The sequence below is a fragment of the Anabas testudineus genome, chromosome 16 (assembly GCF_900324465.2).
Source record: "Anabas testudineus chromosome 16, fAnaTes1.2, whole genome shotgun sequence".
In the NCBI taxonomy this organism is placed as follows: domain Eukaryota; kingdom Metazoa; phylum Chordata; class Actinopteri; order Anabantiformes; family Anabantidae; genus Anabas; species Anabas testudineus.
Window position 1 is genome coordinate 17,326,087 of NC_046625.1, and position 25,950 is coordinate 17,352,036.

A 25,950-nucleotide genomic window follows, 5' to 3' on the forward strand; every position below is an offset into this window, starting at 1 on the left:
GTGTGTGCCATTTCTGTAATCCAACCTGGGGGTGTTATTTAAAGGCCTCTGTCAATGCTACTGAATAAGGACATGTCTGTGGAGCTGGTTCCTCTGTATCCTGTGTTTACAAAGTTGAGACAGACAAAGAGCAGGTCTCGCTGTGCTGTACATTGGCCAGTGATAAATGATACTACACCCCGTGTTTAACGTTAAACTAACGCTTGTGGAGTGTTGTGTGAAATGTGGCTATAATATGTGGCTTAATATCACTGTCTACTATATATTTTTATTTTCTTTTAAGAATCATGGGAGGATTATTGCGCCCCCACATGGAGAAGTAGAAGAACTACGTGTGTTGCAGAGTCAAGTTCGGAGGAGCTCTCGTTTCTAGGGGGACGGATTTCAGTGTAACACTCTGGGAGAAGGTTAGTGTTGGTATTTCGTTGTAAAATATTTTGTAATAATTGGAGCAGAATCGTACATTTAGCTTTGCCAGACGTATTCCTCCTTATAAGATCTTTTTATATGTGTCGGACACTGTCGGCTACATATTAATGTAACAATCGGACAAAATCATATAGTGAAATTATCCAAATGAAAAGATGACCTATAACAAACACAGCTGTTTATAAAACTCATTCCTATTTTAATGCTCCCTGCTTTTAAAAGGCTGTTTCTATCACAGTTCTTATGTCATGTTTGATGACTTTAGCAGCATTTAAGGAGCTACTGATCCCGTGGAGGTTAATAACTTCTTTCTTTTAATTGTGCTGTTTCATCTTTGTGTCTGTAATTGGACACTTTGTGTCTTAAGTGGACATTTGGACATGTCACAGTCACACACTGAAAACACCTGTACTTTTCCTACAATGACAAATCATAGCATTAGTAGGGTCACTTTGTGTTTCATAGTTATTTCATCACAGGTTATTGCTGTTTCTGCTGACAGTGCTCTTGTCCTTAAACTAGAGGAGCCCCCCCCCCTCAGTCGCGTAAGTCGTATAAGGTGATAATTGTGATGTAACTTCTCTCCAGCTAAGGTTAAATTGAATCATTTCTCCTCTATCCTTCATCCCCCCCACAGCAGCAGGATGGTTCTCTGTGCACTGAGGCGAGAGCTTCTGAAAAGCAGTAGCAGCTGTGGATCCTGGGCCAGGTAAAGGACTCACTGGGTGTATAAGGATCATCGCATGGACACAGTTAAAGCCACTTAATTAGAACACAAGCACTTTTCTGAGGTGCTGACACTTGTTCCTCTATAATAACTCTGATTCCATGAGGCAGCTATGCAGACTCTTTATCCTACTGTACAATTACAGTATAATTGCACACTGAGGTTGACTTGAATTGATGAGTCACATAGCGTTTAACCACAGATCTGATCAAATAAGAGACAAAGTAAAAACATTCACTTTCTTAATGCATTCTGTATACAATAAATCAGAGATCTGTGTAAATCAGTTCTTCTCCTTCTAAACCTCTCTTTGTAATGATTGACGTGATTGATTGTATTTTTTAATAACCTGTGTGAACGTTGGTGCTCAAAGACTGCTGCAGAGACGGAGCAGTGGCTGTGTTTACTCCAGCACTCATGACTTCACCCAAAAGGAGGTCAGAGAGAAGCTGCAGGCCTTTCCTGGAGGCTCCATTGATCTGCTCAAACAGGACTCTGGCATCGCTGTGCTAACCATCAACAACCCCTCCCGCATGAACGCCTTCTCTGGTAAGGTGACTAACACTCCAAGTGAGGATTTTCTCAGTGAGTAAGTGCATTAACACAGTTGAATTACACTGCATCCAAGTGTGTTGTTCCTCCCAGGCAGTATGATGGTGGAGCTGGAGGAAAAGGTGAGCCAGCTGGAGAACTGGAGCGATGGCAAAGGCCTAATTGTCCGTGGGGCTGCAGGAACTTTCTGCTCCGGGTCGGACCTAAATGCTGTCAGAGCATTATCTAATCCAGAGGTAGGAGAGAGAGAGCAGAGATACTACATAACGTCTCTTACCTTTACAATTACATTTAATGAAGGGATCTGTCTTCAGTGTTTTTTTTTTTTTATATTGGTGAGACTGCTGTGTGTACAGAAGCAAGTAGTTTATTTATCATACCATTGATCTTGCTTTGGATATTTAACTTATTGTTGGCAATGTTGGTGAAAAGAATTGCAGACTAGTAGATGAGTGTGTTCAGGTAGGAAGGCGCTGTTGAGCTGACCACTCTGTAGGCGAATGTCAGAGGTTGGAGACTGATGCAGGAACCCAGCGCAAAGATATGCTTGTACTTTTTGGTCCATGAGTTGACAGCGTCTTTTTAAACTGTGTTTTGATTCTATAGTTCTTAACAGTTTCTTTGTGCTTGAGAGTGTGACACACTAATATATCTAAACAACGTGTCTTTTGCCTTTTAGGACGGGATGAAGATGTGCATGTTTATGCAGAATGCTCTCACAAGGCTTCTCAGGTAAGACCGCTGATTGTTTATTCGCTAAATATTTATGCGGACAAAAGCAGCTGCAGCCAGTGTGAGCTCAGAGAAGTTGGAGCGGTCCTGTTGTGTAACGTGCAACATAACATGCTGACAGAATAATTGTCTTGTTGCAGGCTGCCTCTGATCTCTGTTGCTCTGGTGGAGGGAAAAGCACTGGGAGGAGGTGCTGAACTCACTACTGCCTGTGATTTCAGGTGATGACTTCTTTTGATGATCTATTTTACGCTTTACCTTTACACCCAAACGCGGCAAATAGTCTAACATGAGCTTTGTATGTCTCTCGCTCAGATTAATGACATCTGACAGTGTGATCCAGTTTGTCCATAAACATATGGGTTTGGTTCCCGGCTGGGGCGGTGCTGCACGACTTGTCCACATTGTTGGAAGCCAGAGTGCACTGAAACTTCTTGGTGGTGCTCTAAAAGTGGACTTTCAATATGGCCTGCACATTGGATTAGCAGATGGAGTCCTGGAGGCCTCCCAGGTGCAGGAAGATGCAGAGACTCTTTTACAGCAGGCTGAAAACTGGCTCAGTCGCTATGTGAAAGGACCTGCTCCTGTCATCCAGGCTGTGAAGAAGGTAGCGGTGTCGGGGAGAGAGCTCCCTCTGTCTGACGCTCTTAGGACTGAGAAGGATGTATTTGGGACGGTGTGGGGCGGTCCGGCTAACCTGCAGGCCCTGGCTAGCAAGTCTAAACACAAGTGATGTGGTCAAAGTGTCTCTTCTGTATTTTACAAGCAGATCAGCACATATTCATTTTGAATAAGCCTGGTTGAAATTGTTTGCAAGATATTGCACAGAAACTGCTACAATAGATTTGGGGAGACACAGACTCTTAATCGACAGTAATGGTCTGCTGAGATGCATTACAGTGAGTGATTGGTTGCATTTAAAGGCTTACATTCTCTATCTTCTAAATCCACTGCCTATCAGTCAACAAAAGAAAAATCATCTTAAAATGTGACCAAGCTCACTGTATAGTACAGTGCTTTGTTGGGTGTGGCATTTATTTATAGCTCATGTTCATTGCAGATTTAAAATTACTTAATAAAAGGAGACATTGCAAAAGCAGAATCCTGCACTCTGAGACTGTAGGAATAGGACAGGTCTCTGGAGGATGCTAGGCCTCGTTTCTTTGTCACACTCATGGAGGGTGAATAGCTGCTGGGGATTGAATACCAAACATCTACAGGGCTGAGTGAGGGGAAGTCCGGAGTAAGCCTCATAATGAAATACATTTTTTTACATGGCCTCTAATTACAAAAAAAGCAGAGGGTGTGTTGCAAATTGTAGACATTTGGGATCATTTCATTCTCTTTTCTCTGCGAGATACTTTTTCAGATTAAGAATAGATAAATACTTCAGTCCCTCATCTATTGTGGGAATTTATTTATTTATTTTTTATCCCTAGAAAAATCGCAACAATAAATCAAGATGCTGATATAACACTGAGGCCAGATAAATATTTAAGTAAAACCAAACCGATCACCCCATCACACGGTATTAAGAGTTTAAATAAATCTAATATTCAGACACAAAAGCACATGAAACATTTTAGGATGATGAAATGACACAATTTATTCTTAAATTACAAACCATGTAACAAAAAAGTTGCCAAGCAAAAACTGTTACACAAACTTTATTCTTCAGTATGGAAGGTCTTAAACTGAGCCGATGATGTAAGGGTTTAAGAAATATAAAAATAACTAACTCTGCAGGATGGCCAGTAGCGATGGCATGTTCTTGTTCTCTTCCAGAGTATTTACAACCACAAGAAACGCAAATACAAACAAACATTTACCCTAACTGAAACCAAGAGTATCACTTCTGAAAATCCTGCCAACCAGTAGTGTTTAAATAACTCTCTCTTCAAACACGCACAAATCACAAAACTTTAGAATCACACCAATTGAAAATACTTTTATCAGGGACCGTTAGAATACAAATGAGGCCACAAAAGCCAAGAACTTTAAAATGAAAAACACTGATACTTACGTTGAAATGCCAATTACTTAATGCTGGGAATAGTTTAAATGAGTTTCACATCCACTTCTACTATGCACAATAATTTAAAATTGGATTTTTAATGTCTACAGATTTTAGAATTTCAGAAAGCTGCAGGTTAATTGCAATAAAAGTAAAGACAAACCCTACGCAGGCAGCCAGATAATCCTGTGGGCTTAACTTAACTATGCTGTAAAAAAAATGAACAACCACATAGTTTACCAGTGTTCTTAAATATTTCTATGCTTCATTTCTTCATCTGAACAAACGGCCTAAAGAATTTCTTTAAACAGCAATCTGCTTTGAGATATCACTACTGCATCAGTTAAACAAAACAACAACAAAAAAACAGCTTGATAATGTGTTAAATTTGAAGGAAATCGTTTAGGTAGGGTGGATACAAGTTATCAAGGATTAATTCTTTGCAACAGCAGTCTCCAAGAAGCTCATTTCTCTGTGCTATGTTAGCTGAGAGAGTTAGGAGTTAGAAGTGTAGGTGAGAAGAATGCAGCCATTCATGATTTTGATAATGACAAAGTTCCATTTCCAGGAGTAACATCCTTATTTATGCCTTCTCACATTGCATGTCACAAATGTGGAATGGGACATAAAGAAGCCCCGGTCTTTAAAACACAAGTGCACCTAGGACTGGCAAAAGCGTGTTGGCGAGTCATTCCACTTTTACTATTATTTAAATTAGACTCAATATGCCTGCAGCAAATGCTAAACGACAGCAGACTGGTGGAAGCTGAATTGGTCTATTAAATCTAGCTCACAACATGTGATACTTAGACAATTATGACGTTTTGCAGCTCACACCAACATGCTGTGTCCACATGAGTGTTTGCCCAACTGTACCTCATGTCTTACTAGACAGCAAACATTACCTCAACATCACTAAGTTGGCAGTTTATTAGATACACCTTACTCAAATCAACAGTCCTGCAATAATCCTCCATTTATTAATGGGATCATTTTGTGTTTTTGTTTAGAGTGAGTTAACTGTATGATCACCGAATCACAGAGGTGTTTCCACTATTTAGTCCACTATAAATATAGTGGACAAAATAACAGAAACACCTGTCAATATGATGACTCAAGCAGCACAAATTATATCCTCCATCTTTAGCTAGGTGCCAAACTGCCAGCTAAGTGCCTATTAGAGACAGACAAACAAATCACACATATACATCCAAATCATTGTGAGCCAAAATGAGGCACCGAATTGCGTGGCAAAAATCAATTGTTTACCTAAAAACATGGTTACGTTTGGTATTTCATGTGAAATGCCTCATTTCTCTTGTACCAAGCAACGCACCCACATCCAATCTGTGACTGAGTGAACGGCAGCATAAAGTCAGGAATAAATTAATGGAAAGGAAAATAGCCATTTGGTGATGATGGTATCAGTGATGACTTCATACTTCAGTCACTGTACACTGGCCATCAGGCATTCTGGACCTTCCACTGCTACTGGATGAGGAAGGGGGAGAGGCAGACTCTGCACCAGGAGGGGCTCTGTCCTCTGGATTCAGTCTTTGCCTCCTTGGCCTACCCTCCCAGGGCTCCAAACGCTCGCCATCTCCCCCCTCCTCTTCTTCATCCTCTTCGTCCTCATCATCACTCCAGTCTCCAGAGCCAGACTCATCCACAGAGGTGTGTGGATCGGATGACCTAGAGGGTGAAGCCTCCTCCTCCTCATCTTCTTCCTCCCCTTCCCCAGCCCCAGACCGCTCTTGAGAAGGTGTGGGCCTGGGGCTGATTTGCAACTGTGAGAGAGCATCCTCAAGAGAAGGGCTAGTGCTGGTGCCAGGCTGACCACCAAGAGAAGTAGGAGGTCTAGCCGTGGCTGGAGGAGCTGTAGCAGTAGCAGAGATACCTGGAACCTGCTGTTGTACACCTGCTACTGTGGTATCAGCCCCATCAGCAGAGTTTTCCCGACCTGCTGCCCCAATGGCCCCATTAACACCATCAGTGTCCAAACGCAGTCCTGCCACTCCCTTTTTGGGGATATTTAAAATGTCCCTCTTCATTTTGCGTCTACGGCCATGCTCGTTGCGCCTGTACTGCACCATGTTCTCCAAGTCGGCCACGTACAAAAAACCTGCAATCAACATTTCAGCTGTTTTCTTACCCTTGGAGAAAGCGTCCTCCAGCTCTCTGCTGGTTCGCTCATCATACTGCCACCAACCATTACGACCTTCATAATACCAAGCATGATCACTTGCTGCACCACCCCGACCTCCTGCTGACGCTTTTAGCTCCTCTGGAGAGAGAAGTGTAGGCCTTTCCAGAAAGTCATCTGGTACTTCCTGTCTGCAGAGAGCACAACGTTTACTCTGCCAGGAGGCTCCCTTCACACACAGGAAACAGAAGACGTGATGGCATGGCAGTTGAACTGGATGGACGCAGCTCTGCAGACAGATGGCACACTCCGGCACAGACAAGGCTGGGGACGAGCTGCTGGAGCCAGAGCATGATGATTCTGCACTGTTTCCCACTTCCACCACCACTGTTGGTGCCTTTCTTTGTGGATGGAAGTGAGTTAACAGAGTGGTCTACCTCCCCACAACTAGCCATCCTTTGAAAGTTCTGAAGAAAGAGGACAATTGTAAATAATTATTATTATGATATGATTATAAGTGTCACATTACCTTTTCTTTTGTTTTTATTTTAACAACAAACATAGAAAAAACACAACAACAAAACAATATCCAATATTATTGTTATTGATTTAATAAATGGAAAATAGTCTCATATATAACTATTAATAAATGCACCTTTTATTTTAAGCCACTGATGCTAACAGCAAATAGTGCCAAAGATGACGTTGCTTTGAAAACATCAGATGACACTAAAATCTGTCATTGGAGACATCAGACAAAGCTGAAATGCTATTTACATTATATTTATACTTACTGAAAGTGCCCTTAATGCTGATGTATCATTAGGAGAGCGGTTTGCCTTTCAGACTTGTCACTACCAAAAGGAAAAGAAGAACAAACGTGATTCACAATAACAAAAAATTCCAACCTAAACACTTTTGGACACAAAAATGGAGACTATGTGACAAATAAGTTACATTATAAGACTCCTATTGAAACAGATTAGCTACAGGTTACTGATAATTCACTTAGCAATGACTCAAGTGCAGGTTATTTAAGGGTGTAGGACAAAGGGCTCCTCTGTTAACTGTCTTGACTACCAGCAGCTGTGCCAGATAGGTTGGGGGTAAATATTACAAGTTTGTACTAACCCAGCTGGTCTTAAAATAAGCACAGTGGAGAACACATGTCACGTTACTACAGTAAAGTCAACAAATGCTTGTAAGACTATGTAATGTTGTTTTGAAACCAACTGGAGACAGGGTACCGCTAAACCCAAAGTTGTTTAGCTATCGGAGGATACAGAACATTATCACCAGCTCAACATCCATGGGCTTGCTGTTACAGTCACAAAAAAGCACAATACAAACAGCCATATTACAGAAAGATATAATCACTGATAAAGAAATCGTAACAATTAAACCTGTTGTGGCTAACGCTGGCTAGGCTAAGGGCATTACTCGGACTCCAGCAAATAGACGGAGTTCATCTGATGGCGCTAGCTTATTTTAGCAGGACGACATAAATAGCACCGAGAAGCATTTTCTCACGACAGACAATGCAACGACAGCGTACATACCATACCTTTAGACTGTGCTGTGCTGTGCTACCCTGGTTTACAGTTACAATTCCTTTGACGGCACCAATTTCCAAAGCTAATTCACCGACTTTCAATGTTAACTGGCTTTGTTTTCCTCCGTAAGAGAAGCTGAGATAAAGACGACGACGTCAACATAACGCGCTGACGCAATTCGACGTACAGTCGCACGACGCTTATTTTTGACGCATGACAGTTAGCGAGTCTTCCTGGTTGCTCGTGGCTAGAGGACGTTCGTGTCACAGACGAGAGGGGCCTCCGAAGAAAGTTTTAGTTTGGTTAAATTAAGAAAAGAAGTAGCCGAAACAAAATGTTTTCCCGTGCCGTGAGACCCGCTCTTAGCCTCGCCCGGAGCTTCGCCACCTCGTCGCAGAACAACGCCAGAGTAGCGGTGCTGGGAGCTTCAGGCGGCATAGGCCAGCCGCTGTCTCTGCTGCTCAAAAACAGCCCCCTGGTGAGTCACCTCTCCCTCTACGATATCGCCCACACACCTGGGGTGGCTGCAGACCTCAGCCACATCGAAACGAGGGCCCATGTAACTGGCTACTTGGGCCCCGACCAGCTAGATGCTGCCCTGCGGGGCTGCGACGTCGTGGTGATCCCCGCCGGTGTACCCAGAAAACCCGGCATGACCCGCGATGACCTCTTCAACACTAACGCCACCATCGTTGCCACCTTGGCCGATGCCTGCGCCCGCAATTGCCCCGAGGCCACGATCTGTATTATCGCCAACCCCGTCAACTCCACTATCCCCATTACGTCAGAGATTATGAAGAAGCATGGCGTGTACAACCCCAACAAAGTGTTTGGTGTCACGACCCTGGATATTGTCAGAGCAAACACCTTTGTGGCAGAGCTCAAGGGCCTTGACCCAGCTCGCGTGAATGTACCAGTCATTGGAGGTCACGCTGGGAAGACCATCATCCCTCTCATTTCTCAGTGCACACCCAAAGTCGAGTTTCCTGCTGATGAGCTGTCTGCCCTGACCGTCAGGATCCAGGAGGCAGGTACAGAGGTGGTGAAAGCTAAGGCTGGAGCCGGATCTGCTACCCTTTCTATGGCCTATGCTGGTGCTCGTTTCACCTTCTCTGTCCTGGATGCCATGAATGGAAAGGAAGGTGTAGTAGAGTGCGCCTTTGTCAGGTCCGAGGAGACGGAGTGCAAATACTTTTCTACACCTCTCCTGCTGGGCAAGAACGGCATTGAGAAGAACCTCGGTCTGGGCAAGCTGTCTGCTTTCGAGGAGAAGCTGGTCGCTGATGCCATTGGCGAGCTGAAGTCTTCGATCAAGAAGGGCGAGGATTTTGTGGCTAATATGAAGTGAATAGAGGACTTTAAAACAAACAGCTGTGATTATTGTTAATTTGTCCATCTTAACTAAAAGGGCATCTGGGTAATTCTCAAGATCTGCTACAGTGTTTCCTCTTTTGTTTTAGTTTTAGCCGTAGGATCACCTCCATTCAGACATCCTGATTTTGACCTCCCTATTCCTATGTGTTTCATTCCCTTACCTCTTCAAACATGGCTTAATTCTGAAACAATGTGTGTACATACTGTACTGTGACTTATCTGTATTTTGCAAATGTCAAATTCAAACGAAGTTATATTTTCGTGTAGCCTACAGTCTGTATTAGTGTGGATTTATCTGCTGTTTCAATGATGAGGAAATACTGTCATGCCTTTTGATGCAAAAAGATGTTAATGATGAACAATATCCGCACTCCGTCAATAAACAGTTTAGCTTTAAAGATGATTTATTGTTTCTGTTTACATTCTCCATTAACCTAAACCTAAACACATGGGTCTACATTTAACTGATCAACCCATATTTCACATGATAAATCTGCTTTATTGAGTAACTTTCAAAGCAAGTAAGTGTTTCTGACGTGAAGTTGTAGCTGCTCAACTTAACATTATAGAAGTGATTGAAGTTATACACTGATCTAACTAATTTAATTACAGTATGTGACTTCTACAGCTGCTACACTTTGCACCCAGATAAGATTATGGCAAAATGTACTGTAGTTGCTGCTTATTAATGAGTTTCGCTTTGCATTTACCTTTTAAATTGTTGCACAAGACATTATTTAGGTGATAAATGGATGACAGACACAGGTACAAACCCATTATAGTTTTATTTGACATACAGGTGCCTTTGGTTCCCAGTCAAGGAGCTTTAATGAGAGCACAGATTCCTTTTACACACACAGGAAAATAAAAACAGTGGTAGTTTTGGTTTATCACCGATGTGGATAAAGCTTTTGTCCAAGACATACCGCCACCCATGTTAATCTATTTTCAGTTTCTGACCATATTCCTTTGATTCACAGCATGCAGATTCTGCTACGTCTGTCCTCAGCTATTATGAAGATGTCAGAAGATGGCAAGAGCAAATTTTATTACTTTCTTTACAAATTCTGTGGCAAATAAAATGATCTAAAGAATGGGAACAACAATAATAAACAGCTGTTCTACATAGTGTTGCGAAATCTACATTCAAACACCAAGACGCACAAAGTTGTACCAGGGCCCCATTAAATAACCGTATCAACAAGCACATAGAGTAATGTCTTTGTCTCCAAGTCCGTCTGCCTCCACGCAGTCACTTCTTAACTTGTTCTTCAGGCCTGAACACCAGTCAGTCTCAACAATGTCTCCTGCATGTTTCAAAAGAGACGCTCTCAGTGGTAGAAGTGAAGCAGTAGAGGCTTTGGGATAGAAAAACGACCTTTTAAAGTCCGCAGTGGCCCAAGCCTTGTGGCTGAACATGCCCCATCCCACTTGTGCACAAACAGTATATTCAAATCATACAGGTAGCAGCAACACCCCTGCAGAGAGGGGTAGAGGGGGGCGAACAGTGGGTGAAGGTGGGGAAGTTTTGGAGGAAGAAAACTTGGGGAGGCATTAGAGCACTACTGTACAAGGCCGTCATCGGGGGAGACTGGCTCTGTTTCGTGACCCCTGCGATGCCTGTGCTCCGTTTTGTTCGTGTTATCAGGGTTGTCATTTTCACCTGTGTCTCTCTCCCGCTCTTTCTCCCTCTTCCTCTCCCTTCGGCCCTCTGGGTTATCCTTATCTTTCCGGTTGTTGCGATTTCTCCGTTCTCTTCGCTCATTCTTTTTCCGCCCTCCTGGAAATTAAAGAAAAACAAGCATATTAGTAAACTGGGGTCATTATTTATCAGTATAAATTAATGTCTGACAAAGCACCTGCTGCTTGAACATGTGATTTAAGGACCAGATACTCGGCAAACAGCCATGTATCAACCTGTAATTGTGGAAATCCACAATATTTAAAACAACAGCTACTCTTTTAAAGTAGACACACCGCGTGAGAGCGTGAGCACACTGTAGCACACCACAGATTTCAGTTTCCCTGCGGTGTGACTGGTGATTGCAATACTTAATGCAGACCACTAGATGGCAGTCTTTAATCACACACAGCAGTCACATTGTCATCTGTTGCAGCCCTGACTACACCTTTGTCAAAAATAGAAAACCTTTAAATAAACCCCAATTTATCTGTTCTTGCAAAACCATCTCATAAACAAAGCCAAGAGTTTAGGAATACTGACTGTTTATCTTAACAGTTATTAATGATAATGACAAGGTCCACCCCCAGGGATGTTGGAGACGGGACCTGCAAGTGAAAGCAGAGGAGGCCCTTTCCTGTTGTTGTACTGCTGCTGTTCATGTGTGAGTGGAACAGCGCAGCACGGCCTGCCGGGCTGGCTGGCGGGTCAGGGATTGTGAAACTGCTGAAGTAGGCAGTAGGCACAGACACAGGGAGAGAGAAAGGATTTCTGTCTCCCTTGTTCGCTTCATGTTCGGCCCCATATGTTCATCATTTCCCCCTCTGTTTATTAATCTAGCCAGGGCTCTGGCTGTGACCAGAAATCATATCTGATCCACACACTCTGGTCTTGTGATACCAAGCTCTAAATGTCCTCTGTGTTTTATTAATTAGAAATAATGAAAGGAAAAGGGCACAGGACATAAGTGCATATATGTGAGCATGTGCACTATTACATAATAGGCAGCTCAGTGTGCACATGGTTTAATTGCAAGACGGCTGTAGGAAGAAGCTAGAAATAATCAGAATCCGAGATAGTGAAAATAGTTGGGTGCATGGATGGATGTATGGATGGATGGAGTAATCTGGTGCACTGACTCATTCAGGGGTCTGCCTCTGTCCTCTATAAACACAGGAAGTCCCCTTCGCTCTCATTGTTTTCTCTGTCCTGACACCATAACTATTTACAAGTTCAGTGGATTAGTCATACTGTAGCCCCTGTGCTTTTGTCAAGCCAGAGGAGAAACCTAATCCATGCCAGTGTTGAGATGATTAGGAGAGTGTTTATCAAACCAACCTGCGCTTGGTTAGTTGGAACAGATTCTGATGGGCTTTTTGTAAACTGTGTGTTGACATGTGTGTAACGGAGCCCAAATGAGACACCTTTGGAGGTTTTGGAACATGTTCAACAGACATTTAGTACATTCCCAAAAGCCAAGTTTTAATGGATAATGTCATCAAACTTTTAAACTGACAGTGAATCAGTGTTGGCTTTTGGGCCAACACATGAAAACGGTAACCAGTAATAAACTGGAGCTTGTACACACTTTGAAATGGCTTCATAACAAGGTGAAAGTTCAAGCAAAACCTTCACATTTTATGCGTCTTTGAAAGTGGAACTGTTTAGAGATCGACATGGAGACATCACTAATTAGTCACATTTCTTTCTGATACATGTCAAATATGCTGTTTGGACAACAGTAATGCTAGCTAGTGATGTTGTCTCCTATGGGGAATCCATCAGTCCTCAAGTGAAGTGCGTCCAAAAGTGAACATGCTAGTGTTGCTCAAGAGAGTTGTAATACTTGGCACAGTTTATTTTGTCCAGACACATGCTTTAAACCGGTTTAAATCAGTTTAGTATGCTTAATGATAAAGGATTTTGAGAGTCATAGTCTCTTACTGAAATTCTAAGGTCAGTGTGAAGCTGTACTAAATGAAATAAGTAAACACTGTTATTCAAGGGACATTGTTTAGTCTGGACTATTAAACGGCTGCTGTATCGCTCCCTTTCGATTGTTAAATCACTGTAAGAGGTAATGAATGCACTAATGTAATAAGAAGTTTGGGAAATACTCACTTTCTTTATAAGAGTGAAATGAGAAGATCAACACGACTCGCATGGCTGTCTGTTAAGTATTAAGCAAAGACCTGGAGACAATTAGCCTCACTTAGCATAATGACTGGATGCAGGGGACAGGAGTCTGCTTCAGTTGTAGTTGCAGAATCGACACTGAATGTTTCAATTCAGATTTGTTTACTAACACTCTTATATTTATCCTATAACTGGATGTGCTATAAAATACATATTGTCCAACATAGTACACAAAGTTGACATGTCAGTCAAATTACGGTCTGCATCAAATCAAAACCTTGACTATAACTGCTTTCAAGTTCTTAATACAATCAGTTCCACATTCAGTACACAGATGACAAATACGGTAATGATGAGAACATTTCTCTAGTTAAATAGTGGCTAATCCAGGATGCACAAATGTGTTACCCTGTTCTTTCTGTGTTAGTGCCCAGAAATCCCTGCCTGCACACAGTCATTAATATAGACCAGTTAAATTGTCTGTGGCTCCAGTGTAACTTCCTAAAATCAGTTACAGCATGCACACAAGGCACTGGAGCTTTGAGTGGGACACCGCACTGTGTGAGTGTGTGTGTGTGTGTGTGTGTGTGTGTGTGTGTGTGCTTGCACAATCAGTGGGTTTGCACACTAGTGAAACTGACAGAGATAAAAAGTAGGAAATAACTAGAGAGAGTATAAAATAAACAAAAGAACAAGGTGAAAATAGGAAAGAAAAAACAATCAAATGACAGAGCAGAGGGGCACTGATGATAAGGTGGGTTTTGTGTAAGTGTGTGTGTTGTTAGAGGTTGTTAGAGGCACATTTATAGTGGGATATCCTCCGTGGCAGGCGTTCTGTCGTCCGGGTAGCTTTTGGCGGGAGCCAGGCTGGGATTAAAGGCTATGGGCTGTCCCACAAGAGGAATGCCTGCCATGTGTGTGTGGGACAATCCCCTCAAGAGACTGGTTGATGTTAGCTTGCTTAACTGTATGTTTCTGTGTGTGGCCGTTAAAAAGTTTGTAGAGGGCAGATATCGAAAAGTGAACTACAGGTTGATCGAAGGACAAATCAACAAGCGTTAACTTGAGAGGGGGTGGCAGCGGTGTGTGTGCATGTAAATATTCACAAGCTGTAGACTAGTGTTTCTGATTCTAGGGAGGAGTTTAAGTTTTAATACTGTATGTTGGCAACTTTATTGATTTAAATTAATTTAAACCTCTGTTTAGGGGTTACTCTGGGCCCACCAGAGCATATGATTTTGTGTGAAGTCGACATTTTGGGAAATATGCTCATTTGCTTTCATGGAAGCAGAGGAAATAAGCTAGTCAGGCTCTGTCCAAAGTAAAAACAATTCTGTTTTCTTTTAGAAAATAAAAAGTCAAAAAACTAGGATTAGCCAGGATAATTAAGATGGTGAAATAAAATAAGATGAAGAAAGACTTTCTAGGCCCATGTGGAGGAGTAAACAGTGTCGCAAGTGCAAAAGATGAGGAAAGGAAGCGAAGGAGGAGGAAAAGGAGGATGTATCAGTGTCTGAGGGCTGCTGGAGGATTACCAGGGGGCTCTCGGAGGTCGGACCATTGACCCTGTAGCGTGTGCAGAACGTAAACAGCGAAGAGAGGATGCTCCGAGGCAGATAATTAGCTCTCATTCACTGCAACTTAGTAATTCATGGTTGATAAACAGGGTCTGTGGTGTTTTCTGTCTTTCTTTCTTTCTTTCTTTCTATCTACAAAACTGTCAACTTCACCCTAAAGTCTTGGCCCCAACCTGACTGACTGGGAGCACCAACAGGGGGCTTATACGGGGGTCTATGTTTTCTTTGTGTGAGGACAGGGGAATGGATCAGTGCAGAGATACAGAACGAAAGTGTGAGAGAGAGGAACAGTCAGGGTGACAGAGGACATAGTCTGCCTTATAAACCATGTCAACCATGTCTCTTCACAAATTACCACCAAGACCAATGGCAGTGCAGTTATTTTAGCAAGACAAAGTTGGTATGTGTTTGTTTTGCTGTGCCCAAGTGTGTGTGCAAGTTTGAAACTGTGTGTTCATGTAATGGTTTGTGTGTGTGTGTGTGTGTGTGTGTGTGTGTGACAGAGACAGAGTTGGTGCGAGTATAAGTGTGTGTGTTGGCAGCTGTGAGGATAAACCAATACTGATCCCCTGGTTGCCGCGTGCCTCCCAGGGGGAGGATGTTGATGTTGAGCTGGCTGTTTCTGCTCCAGCGTCAACTCCTGTATCACGCACACAGACACACACTACACATGCACACACACACACACGCGCACACACATACACATGCACTGTTTGTTCTGCAAGTGTGAGGCCTCGGGGGGCTGGATCTAAGCCTCCCACCCTGTCTGCGATCTGTCATTTAACACTACAGGGCCCAGGCTAAAAAACAACCAGCCGCAGCCTCCATCCACCTCAGTCCACCTCATGCAGTACCCACCAAACACAAGGCGGGTGTAAATGCACCACAGCAATGGGTTTTATAAGATACAAGCTCATCTACTCATTAGATATGATCACGCTATTCCATGTTTACAAGAAGCAAGAGAAAGCGGTTTAACTGTTTAAAAATCTGAAGAGGTCTCGTGGGAAAACACACAACTTACCCGTTGCAACATCACACATGTGTGTTCACCCACTGTCCTCACTCTAACCACAATGACAATCCTCTGAGTAAACAGTCGTAGTCCTGAGCGGAAGAAAGACTAGCTCTGATTATACAAGCTGAAGCAGCAAGGTCTGGAATTCATAGAGAGTAGAAATCATGCCATGTGTCACAAATGCAGTGTTGGCAGCGTGTGTGATGGCTCAGTAGCACAGCTTTTCTGATTCTTTTGACATTTAAGTTTAGATGATGGGGTGAATCTGAAGGATCTTGCTTTTATACATGGGAACAGATTTGCTACAGTAAGTAGTTAATGAATGTTTTCTTTACCTGGACACTTTCTCCTTTTCACCAGGCACTCTTTGATCTCTGAGATCTCGGGGCATGGTTTACCGAAGGGCGACGGGTACTGGAGGACCTGTCGTGTGCGGGTCTCTTGGCCGCGCTTGAAGCCACAGGTTCTCCCTGACCGGGAGCAGGGGCTCCACTCACTCCACTCACCCACCTCGCAGTGCACTGACAGAGGAGAAATTGAGAAAGATAAGTGAGAGTGAGATTGAGTTTGAAATTGGTTCAAGCTTATTTGCCACTTGTAGCCATTCTATACCACATGTGGCAAGCTCCTCTACCCTCCACAAGGAAAGGCATCTTCTGACCTGCAGTATCTGCAAGCATGGACTGACCTTGTGGCGTGCACTCCATGAGTTTGTCATTGGGCTCATAGTCTTCTGGACAGATATGGTGGCACCTCCCATTGAGCTGGTACAGGTGTGGCTGGCACCGTGTACACGTTTCGCTGTTCACGCACGACTCACAGTCTGCAGGGCAGCCTGCAAAAACATAAGCACATGTGAATTTGGTAACCATATTTAACACAAGGTTTCACTCTTTGTTCCAAAGTGAGATGTATTTGTTAAATTCTAGTTAGTTAATTTACGTGTTGAATGTGAATTTTGGCCACTCACCGGGAACACATTCCCTCTGTGTGTCGCTGCGGACAAGCCCTTCAGGACAGTTCTCCTGGCACTTGCCGAGGTGCAGGTAGAATCCTGCTCGGCAGCGAGTGCAGAAGTTCTTGTTGAAGCAGGAGTCGCACTCCACCCTGCACTCTGAGAGAGAAACACAGACCCACCACCACTGTTTATTTAACCGCACAAATTATCGTGTGTGTCCTGCGTGTTAAATATACAGGGTGTCAGTGTGTGTATGTGTGTGTGTGTTTGTGCCTGTAACTAGAAATACAGTCAGGAATACACAGCCACTGCAGACAGGTTGATGCACAGGGTGACTTATGATTTCTCATTTTAAGTAAAACAGTAACTGATTTAATTTAATGTCACTAAAGGGAAACACGTGGACTTAACATTCCTTCCATTAATTTATTAATATTGAACACATAATGCTGTATTTCACCAGAAGGTCTTAAAACTGTTAAAGCAGTGTGTACGGAGAGAGGACATAAATATATTTTGTCAACTAGACTACATGTTCAACCCTGTCGTCGGTCAGTAAAACACCATTTTAAGAGGACACATTTAACACAAGGCAAGTCAGTGATGGATTTCTGTGTGTGTTTCTTATGATAGAGGATTAGAGTGAATATAATGCCCGTTCATTCAGAGGACAATTAATTACACACAAGTCTGACACCACACTTTCAGGCCTACAGGCTTGCAATCATTTAAATTGGGACCATGCAAGGGCTTACTTGTGCAGGTGTTTCGTTCTGGGGAGCGCGTGCCATAAAAACCCAGAGGACAGGAAGTCAAGCACACCCCGATCTGCTTCATTCCAATCCTCTCCAAATGCATGAAGAAGCGCGGCTTGCAGGACAGGCAGCCATTGTAGTCAGAACAGGTCAGACAGCCACCCTGCTGGCACCCTGAGCTCACACCAGAGATCACTGTTGACAGGAGCAGAGGGATGTAGAAGTATGAATTTCAAATGTGGTACAATAGAAAAACGAATGGAAAAAATATAAATAAAGATGAAGATCGCTTTTAGGGTCATTTGAAAGTGAAATGATGTCTAGTGCCCCAGTTCAGTGTCAGTCATTGTGGACGTGCTTGTGCACACCATGTTAGTAATACCAGCATTAATCATAGCAGAAATTCTTATTTCTGTTAAGGAATAGACTCAGTAACCTACAGTAAATCCAACTTATTTATACTGTTTTTCTGCCAGGTGGCCAAATGTTGACCCTATTTAAGCCCTAGACAGCAATGATATAATTCATAACATTTTAACTAAATGCAACTTTTTCTGTCTTTCCATCCCATTCATATCAACCTCGTATTCTTGTATCAACACTCAAAACCTCCTGGGAGTTAAACCCAGGGTTATACATTCAAACGTAGTTTCACTGGCAACCCTGTGTATGCTTTATGGTTTATTGTTCTTTTCGCAGTTGCACCTAGCTCTTGTTCAACTGATGGATTTTCATAGAACAATCGCATGTGTTTCATTGAAACAGCAATGTGACATTTGGATATTAATGTCTGTTACATTTCTCTTATCTCTCTGTGAAGTGGTACATTGTTCTGTAGGTTGATGGTGCACAGTCAGTTTTTGGTCAAGAAATCAGTAACAGAAATATCTCACTGTATAATCTCAGAAAAACAAAAGACTTAACAAATGTTTATCATTTTACAGTGTTTTATTGCAGGGTAACGGTTTGTCATAGCACAGCGAGTGATAGCACAACTAATGACTGTAATTTCTATACTGTGTTTACAGCTCGGTTTTTAGTACCGTAGTGTTTAGTGTATACTGATACATTTTACAGGAGCGTTTTCATCTCCCACTCTTCACTAATTTGTGGGATGATTCACCAGACCTTTTCTTCCAAAGATAAAAGTGTGGGTTGAGCCTTTAATCATCATAATTGTGTGTTGACAGGCTTGTTGACAGACGTTTTAATGTCTGTCACTAGTTACAGCAAATGTATTTTAATTTGATGGCATGCATTTAGGTTCATAGTGTATATAGATATATACACATATATCGGGTGATATTAACTTAATATAGACACAAAAATGATGTAAGTTATAAAACTGAAGCTCTAGCAGCTGTCCACTCCTTGACTGCACTTAATGGACAAACACATTAACAGAAAGGGCTTCGGGTCTTGATGTTACAGAACTGTATTAGCTACTGGTATTGAGAAAATCAAGCATGTTACAGCCTATTTCTTTACTCATAGCATAGAAATAAATCCATGTGTATAAAATAGTCATGAAGGAGTCCTATATTTTACCTATTTGTGCTCACATGATGCATTGATGCTCAGTTCCCAGAGACATTGTTTGGAAAATCTTGCAGTAGCTACATGTCGCAGGCAAATTAAAAGCAACCCCTGTAAGCAGCCAAGGAATCGGTTTTCCTCTGCAGCCTTGGCATTTCATGCCAGTGGCTTAAGCTGGCCATCTTTTTCACTTCAGGGTTTAGCTGCCAGTTTACCATAGATCACGGATACTTTGTTTGAAATATCTCGACAATCTTTACAACGGCTGTCCATTTGCCCACATGTGTTCCTGCCAAGCCGCCCTGATTCACATAAGTCTTAAGATGCAGGCATTTGGCCTTCCCTTCGCACTTGCACTGACAAAACCTCAGTTGGACAGTGGTATCTTGCATAACATACCAACAAAGTCACATGTGAAAAAAAAAAAAAACACGTTCACATGCTGAAACACACACAAACAGAGATGGGTTGTGGACAAGACTTGGGCAACAAAAGAGAAATGTGCCACATGATGGAATCATGTGGCATCAATTTCCCAGCCTTTGCAAAAGATGTTAAAGACATGTCATAACATCAGACTTAAATCAAGAGCTAAATCCAGCTTCATCTTCTATGAAGCTGACCTGTCTTCATATGCTATATGGAATATGTATGTCATTTCCACTGTTAGTATCCAGGCCTTCATTTTTGCATGCATCATCGCAGACAGGAAGCTCCGAGCCAGGGTTCTGTCTCTGCGTGGTAGTTTTGGCCTGTTAACTGTGTGGTCATTGACTCCCTTCTCTGCCTCTGAAGTCTGTACTCGTTCACCCCTTCACCAACTAATCCCTCCATCCTGCCTCATATCACAGGAAGTATTAGATATCTGCATCCTTGGAGGAAGTTTGGATTCTTAGAAGCACTTGTCAATTAATTGGCACTGAGTCAGTCTGGAAGGAAGACTACTCCTCAGTAAGAACAGGAACGAAATGTAAACAGCAGTGAATTAAGCTTTAGCACTGACATGTCAGTATGTAGTGAATAACGAGATTCTTATTATAGCCTATAAATTATAAGTGATATACTAAGATCTGATTTCAGAATAAAAAAAACTGGTTATGTTCAGTCTTAGTGGTGTAATTAAGAAAAACCAAGACCCTACTACTGTGCTGAGAGCCTCTTTAATACTGTTTATGAGAAAATGAGTGAGTGATACATAGAATATTCCTGTTATCACTGCTTTAGTTAGTCACAGTGTACATGTGGACACTGTGATAAAGTGTGTGTAGGAAGAAAAGAACAATATTCTTCATTGATATTTCATAGTGTCACGGAAAAGAGTGATAGCTCCAGAGATGAGATAATGTTGGTCCAGAGATGAACTGTATGGGAGGTGGAATAAAACTATTCCACTATCCTCTGTTTTTTTTATTTAAACCTACTGTGAATTTTGCATTAGCTCAATTTTTTTGAACTAATACTAATACTATTAATTTCTGGCCGACCCCAAACCTCACTGACATCAACGATACAACCTCAGTAGAATCTTTTAAAGCTACATCACCAAATATGGGAGCTAAAGCTGTGAACATCCATTTGGATCCGTCCTGATCCCCGAGAACCGGGCGCCCTGCCTGAAGTCTGCAGCTCTGACCGCTAGAGAGCGACGGGAACCAGGAGACGGAGGCTCCAGGAGACATCCAGAGCAAGCAATTAATGCAATTAAGTCTACAGGCAAACATATTAAAAGTGGACTAATGATAGGCACATTATACTGGAGGCACCGTGGAGCGTGGAGCTCAAAGACTGAAGCGTGAAAATAAGAAGTGAGAAAACTAAACAGCATCTTGCATTAGTAGTTAGGAGCGTGTGATACATTAATGCTCACTAATATCTCAGTGGCTGTTTCAACATACTATAAGGCATTTTTTAATTTCATTTATTCTAGATTAAAATGAATTTATTTTTCTCACATCACTGGGACATCGATGCTCCAGTTTGGTGCCATATAGGAATGTTTGCTGACCTACAACTGTTTATAACGCTGGTTTCTCCGTTTGTTGGCAGAAAAGTGTCTAAAGAGGACATAGGTGGCTTAAATAGTGTCTCAGTGTAACTGGTCAATAACGCTGTGAAGCTAAAATTAAAAGGAAAAACACAATGGGTTGTGTGTGGGTATGCGCACCATCGCCGGGCGGGATGCCGCACTTCACTTCAGCCTATACTCACGTTTATGCTGCCGGTGCCTGGAGCTGCTGTGCTGCTGACAACCAGTGTAATCCATGCAGTGCAAGATGATCAGAACAAAGGAGATCAGTTGTAAGTGCATAGTAGCCCAGAGGAGAGACTCGTAAAGCCAATGTCAATGTTCACCAAAACACTTTTTGGAAATGATTCCGTTTTCTTCCCCCAGACGGAGGCAGAGGCTGGAGGGTAGATGACTCCTAGACAGAGCAGGACCCCCAGCTATGTGGTGATATGTGGTGATGGTAGTTTACGGTGGCCCAATGGTGCCTGGGCCGCTTAGACTGTAACATCCTGGATGGGGTCTTCATATGTGCCAAGAAAGCCAGACTGAGTCAGGGATGGGTTATCCGCGCTGTGATAAAGAGCATTCCCCCTCAAAACCCCCCAAAACAAACGAACACCCCCAAAAATCTCTATTGTCATGTGTTGCGCACAGGAAGAAAATAGAATCAATCATTCGTATTAGTCAGAAAGCTCAAAACGCTTGTTGATTATCACTGACACGGCTCTCAGAAAGTGTGACATGTTATATCCATCTGCAGAACTCCACGGTGACACTTCACTGCCTCTCCCGGTGCTTCTCAGCCGCGATACGCCGCGCGTCCCGGTCTGTGGATGCCCTAACGTGCCAGGCGCACTCAGGCTGTCGATATCATCTCAACATCATCAGCTACAAAAATAAAAAGAAAAAAGAAAAACACCACGGGACCAACACCAGTGACCACAAAGTCTACTTCAGAGTTGAATGTTTCGTGGTTCTTGGTTCTTGGCTGTCAAACACACCTCTCCTCCCGCTCGCTGTGCGCTTCAGGGATCGGAACCAAAGTAAATCTCAGTTTCAGCGCTTTTCTGCTTTGCGTGCAGGACCCATTCACTCCCCTCCTGTTAGGCCCGCTGATGACTTCAGCCTTCTGCTGTGTCTCTGTCTCTTTCTGCCCCTATAAACTCCAAAGTTTATTTAGAGGGCAAGCCCCCGCGTCAGAGAGAGAGAGGGAGAGAGAGAGAGAGAGAGGGAGAGAGAGAGAGAGAGAGAGAGAGAGAGAGAGAGAGGAGGGGGTGGTAGTGGTGGATCTGAAGTTATTTCTGTGAGGGTTTAGTAAATGTGTACTGTAGCTTGTGATGCTTTATTGAATCACAATGAAACAGCTAGTGATGTGATTGAGTCATTTTACACATTTAAACTAATCAAGGTGGAAAGGTCTGAATAAATCTTAGAGAAACATTCACATTAAGCCAAAATGTATTTACAACTATTGGATTTCTATTTTCATATTCTGACAGAGATGTTGTAACATGCAGCACAGGAATTCACTTGGGTAGTTTTGAATTCTGGAGACTACTTCTAGTAGATTTTCAATGATATCTTATATTTTATTTATAAGTTGTTAACCTGTTTACCTCCGTTGTTAACCTCTGTATATGTGTTTACAATAAGGACGTTTAAAGACGAGGTAAGAGATGGAGGAGCTCCTAATCCCTTTCTTTTTGCAGAAATGTATTCCTTCATTGGAAGTGAAGTGACAGAGAGGGGAAATACCATCACATCAGCTGAACAAACAGCATCTCGTCTCTTTACCTCTAGAGGGAGTTAGTTCCACGAAGGCTTGAGGCCCATTGTGGTGACAGAGAAGTCTGGGTATCAGTAATGTAGAAGATAAACTTGACCTTTCTCTGTTGTTTGTGTAGTTACAGTGCAGAGAAACAAGGGCATTAAAACAGATAATTGACCAGAAAAAAGTATTTAATCATTTGGGCCAAAGACTTTTTGTCTCTCATCACTCACAGCTTCATTTGTCACCGGCGCCTCAGTCGGCAAAGTTTAGGTAATAAATGCTACTAAATGCACAGATCTCACTGTTCCTTCCTGGTTTTGTGAACTGTGGCTGTCGGAGATCAGAGCAGCGCAGTTTAGAGGAGGGCAAAGCCTCATTTGTCTAATGATTGCATGTTGATGTTGACGAGGGAACAATATGCACAAGTTCAGTGTTTCTCCTTGTTGTGGCTTCTGGTCTTCCATCAGCCACTGTGCTGAGGAAACTAGTGCCAACATATGTGGGCTCTCTCTTTATGGGAATCCTTCCCTGTTTGTCATGTACTAGCTCAGGACCAGGCCAGTGAGTCATAACAGAGATTGATACATAGTTTTAAACCCCGTAACCTTCACTGAGGCAGACTACTCAAGCCGAACCTTTCTCACTATATGCAAACTTAAAAACTCAATAAATCTTAAATAGATTTATAATTGAATAAGACATTGTCAAATAGACATAAGGGAATTCAATACCACGTGCATATTATTTATGGTAAATTAACATACTTAAATAAAACAACAAAAAAGAAAAATTAAAAAAAGAAAAAAAAAGTAAAACATTATTATGAAATGTTGCCAAACATTATGAAATTCCAACCCTGTGTCCCCCGTCCAAGCAGTTTGGTGTAAGCGATGTCGAAGAATAATGCATGTCTTTGTGTTCCAGTCTGAACCAGCCCCACCAACCCTTAGGGGTATGAGCGGGTGTGTCTGTGTGTGTGTGTGTGTGTGTGTGTGTGTGTGTGTGTGTGTGTGTGTGTGTGTGTGTGTGTGGTGCTGAGGTGCAGAAGGTTAAGGTCACTTGGTCAGTCCCTGTGACTGTCCAGTGAGAGAATCACTCGACACCTGTAAATGAAGTCAGGCAGGTGCATAAACCCTTCTAACCAGGGGTGGATGAACACTACACATTTTTTTCTAATAACACTTCTAGTCCTATTTTAGTGTTAGTCTAATTTAGGTTTTTGGTCTCAGGGGGTATGCAAGTGCCATCATTCTTGTTGAGACGAGGTCTGGCACAAATATCTTCTTTTTTTTTTTGCAATTTGGTCACGTGCCTTAAGAGAGTATGTAGTATCAGTGACAGTAAATATTCTTTCACTAGTCAGTACAGTAACATTATTATACGTTCTCTGGTGTCTGACAGGCCCTTGATGACTTTCTCCTTGTAAAAGTTAACTGCAAAGTTTGCTTATTTGAGCTTGCAATGGGCGAGTCCATCACTAGAAATGCATGCTACACAGCTTTACAGTTAAAATGCAGTCAGAGAGTTTCTAAAGTACTAAATGTTTGATGGGTTTGTACAGGCACATACGTATGATCACACAAGCAGATACAGAATGTCAACCCTGTGTCCTAGAAATTACATTGAAATACTATTAAATGTTTTAGTAGCCATGTATGTGTCACTGGCTGGATCCTGTTTATTAGAGGCAATGCTTTTTTGTTGTTGTTTGTAAAATGATTGTTTGTCACTTTAAACAAAGTGAATGCTTTGTGAATTTGTTGCTGCATACATTTATGTTTAGGGCTCACCTTGGACTGCACAATAAGCTGTAAATATAAATAAGACATGGTGAGTGAGGTCACGTTCATTTGACGCTGCCTTCTTAACTACTTTAATTCTCAGTTGCTAACTTTAGGTAAAAGCACGTTTGCTGCATCCAACCGATGCTGGTTGGAGCATAGCATGTCAGGCAGGTAACGGTGTGACACTAAAATCCTCCATGAGAGTACAGTGTAGTTGTGTCACTACAAGTGACAATGTAATTTCTTCCATCTTGTTAATATAAAAATGTAGACAACAGTTATTTTTTAATGTAAATATCAAAGTTGAAGAGGATTTAATTCAAGTTCAAGGCTAATTACAGTTACCATTCCCCTGCTTAGGATAGCAATGTCATTCAGTTAAGATGTCCAGTTATCACACTGACATTGAACAAATCCATTTACCTCGACCTTATCAAGAAAACCATGCACTTAATCCTCAACCACATCAGAGTAGCAAACATACTCCCACACCACAAAGCTCATGTCTATCAAAGTATTAATTCTCTATATCACTGCGACCACGTTAATCCACTTCTGTCACATGAACAGCAATTGATAGTGTTGCTTCACTGTGGTCTGTAGCTCTGTCAATAACCTTATATGCAGGTTTTTAAAAAACATTTTTTAATCTCTGATGCTGTACCTATTAAAGCTGCAATATCCCAGTGACAATCCTACGGATTCTCTCAGCATGCAGCAAAGAGAGAGACAGTGGCATGGCACATCATGCAATGTTATAAAAATAGACATGCATGAGCTTGCACACATCCCTAAATACAATATAAACACTATAATAAATATTTATTGATTCTAGAAATGGCATTTTACACACAGACAGGGAGAATTAGAGTAATATAAACAGGGATAAGGCTGGTACATGAGGTGAAAGGTGGGGAAACCTTATCTAAAATGTGTGTGGCTACGTTTGTGTATATTCTAGGGTGATTGAGGGGATCATTTCACAGTAAGAGGGATTGAGGAGGTAGTCAGGGACAGAACATCACTATGAACAAGAGCTGTCAGCTGTACACACAGAGGGAAAGCAGGTCAGAGTTTTGTATAGCGAAGGTCAAAAGTGAGGGATAATGTGTGTTTGTGTGTGTTTTGTGAGGAGGCAAACTTTGACTGATCGCCCTTCCTGACCTGCGATTCTCCAGGATACGAAAAAAACCCAAAGTCTC

The 25,950-nt window shown here is 42.3% G+C and overlaps 4 protein-coding genes across 4 annotated transcripts; 2 read left to right on the forward strand and 2 right to left on the reverse strand.

The window, feature by feature from the left end:
* Window positions 1-378: 378 nt before the first annotated feature.
* On the forward strand, window positions 379-3,545 carry echdc1 (enoyl CoA hydratase domain containing 1). Its single transcript, XM_026370697.1, has 7 exons — window positions 379-407; window positions 1,067-1,138; window positions 1,530-1,705; window positions 1,802-1,944; window positions 2,388-2,440; window positions 2,581-2,661; window positions 2,756-3,545. The coding sequence occupies exons 2-7, from the start codon at window positions 1,074-1,076 to the stop codon at window positions 3,171-3,173; spliced, it is 936 nt and encodes a 311-aa protein (XP_026226482.1). The 5' UTR covers window positions 379-407; window positions 1,067-1,073; the 3' UTR covers window positions 3,174-3,545.
* Window positions 3,546-4,010: 465 nt separating this feature from the next.
* LOC113169352 (E3 ubiquitin-protein ligase rnf146-like) lies at window positions 4,011-8,290 on the reverse strand. Its single transcript, XM_026370694.1, is given in 4 exon segments — window positions 4,011-6,971; window positions 6,973-7,064; window positions 7,392-7,451; window positions 8,162-8,290. Coding segments are annotated over 2 exon segments (1,161 nt in total). The 5' UTR covers window positions 7,053-7,064; window positions 7,392-7,451; window positions 8,162-8,290; the 3' UTR covers window positions 4,011-5,890.
* Window positions 8,291-8,352: 62 nt separating this feature from the next.
* Window positions 8,353-9,927, forward strand: mdh2 (malate dehydrogenase 2, NAD (mitochondrial)). The gene has a single exon (XM_026370695.1). The coding sequence runs from the start codon at window positions 8,485-8,487 to the stop codon at window positions 9,496-9,498; it is 1,014 nt and encodes a 337-aa protein (XP_026226480.1). The 5' UTR covers window positions 8,353-8,484; the 3' UTR covers window positions 9,499-9,927.
* A 363-nt stretch (window positions 9,928-10,290) lies between these two features.
* rspo3 (R-spondin 3) lies at window positions 10,291-22,324 on the reverse strand. The gene is made up of 6 exons (XM_026370696.1): window positions 21,394-22,324; window positions 17,650-17,844; window positions 16,907-17,050; window positions 16,625-16,771; window positions 16,272-16,457; window positions 10,291-11,304 (listed from the first exon to the last, which is right to left on the reverse strand). Exons 1-6 carry the CDS (start codon window positions 21,491-21,493, stop codon window positions 11,087-11,089), a joined length of 990 nt encoding a protein of 329 aa, XP_026226481.1. The 5' UTR covers window positions 21,494-22,324; the 3' UTR covers window positions 10,291-11,086.
* Between the last annotated feature and the right edge of the window lie 3,626 nt (window positions 22,325-25,950).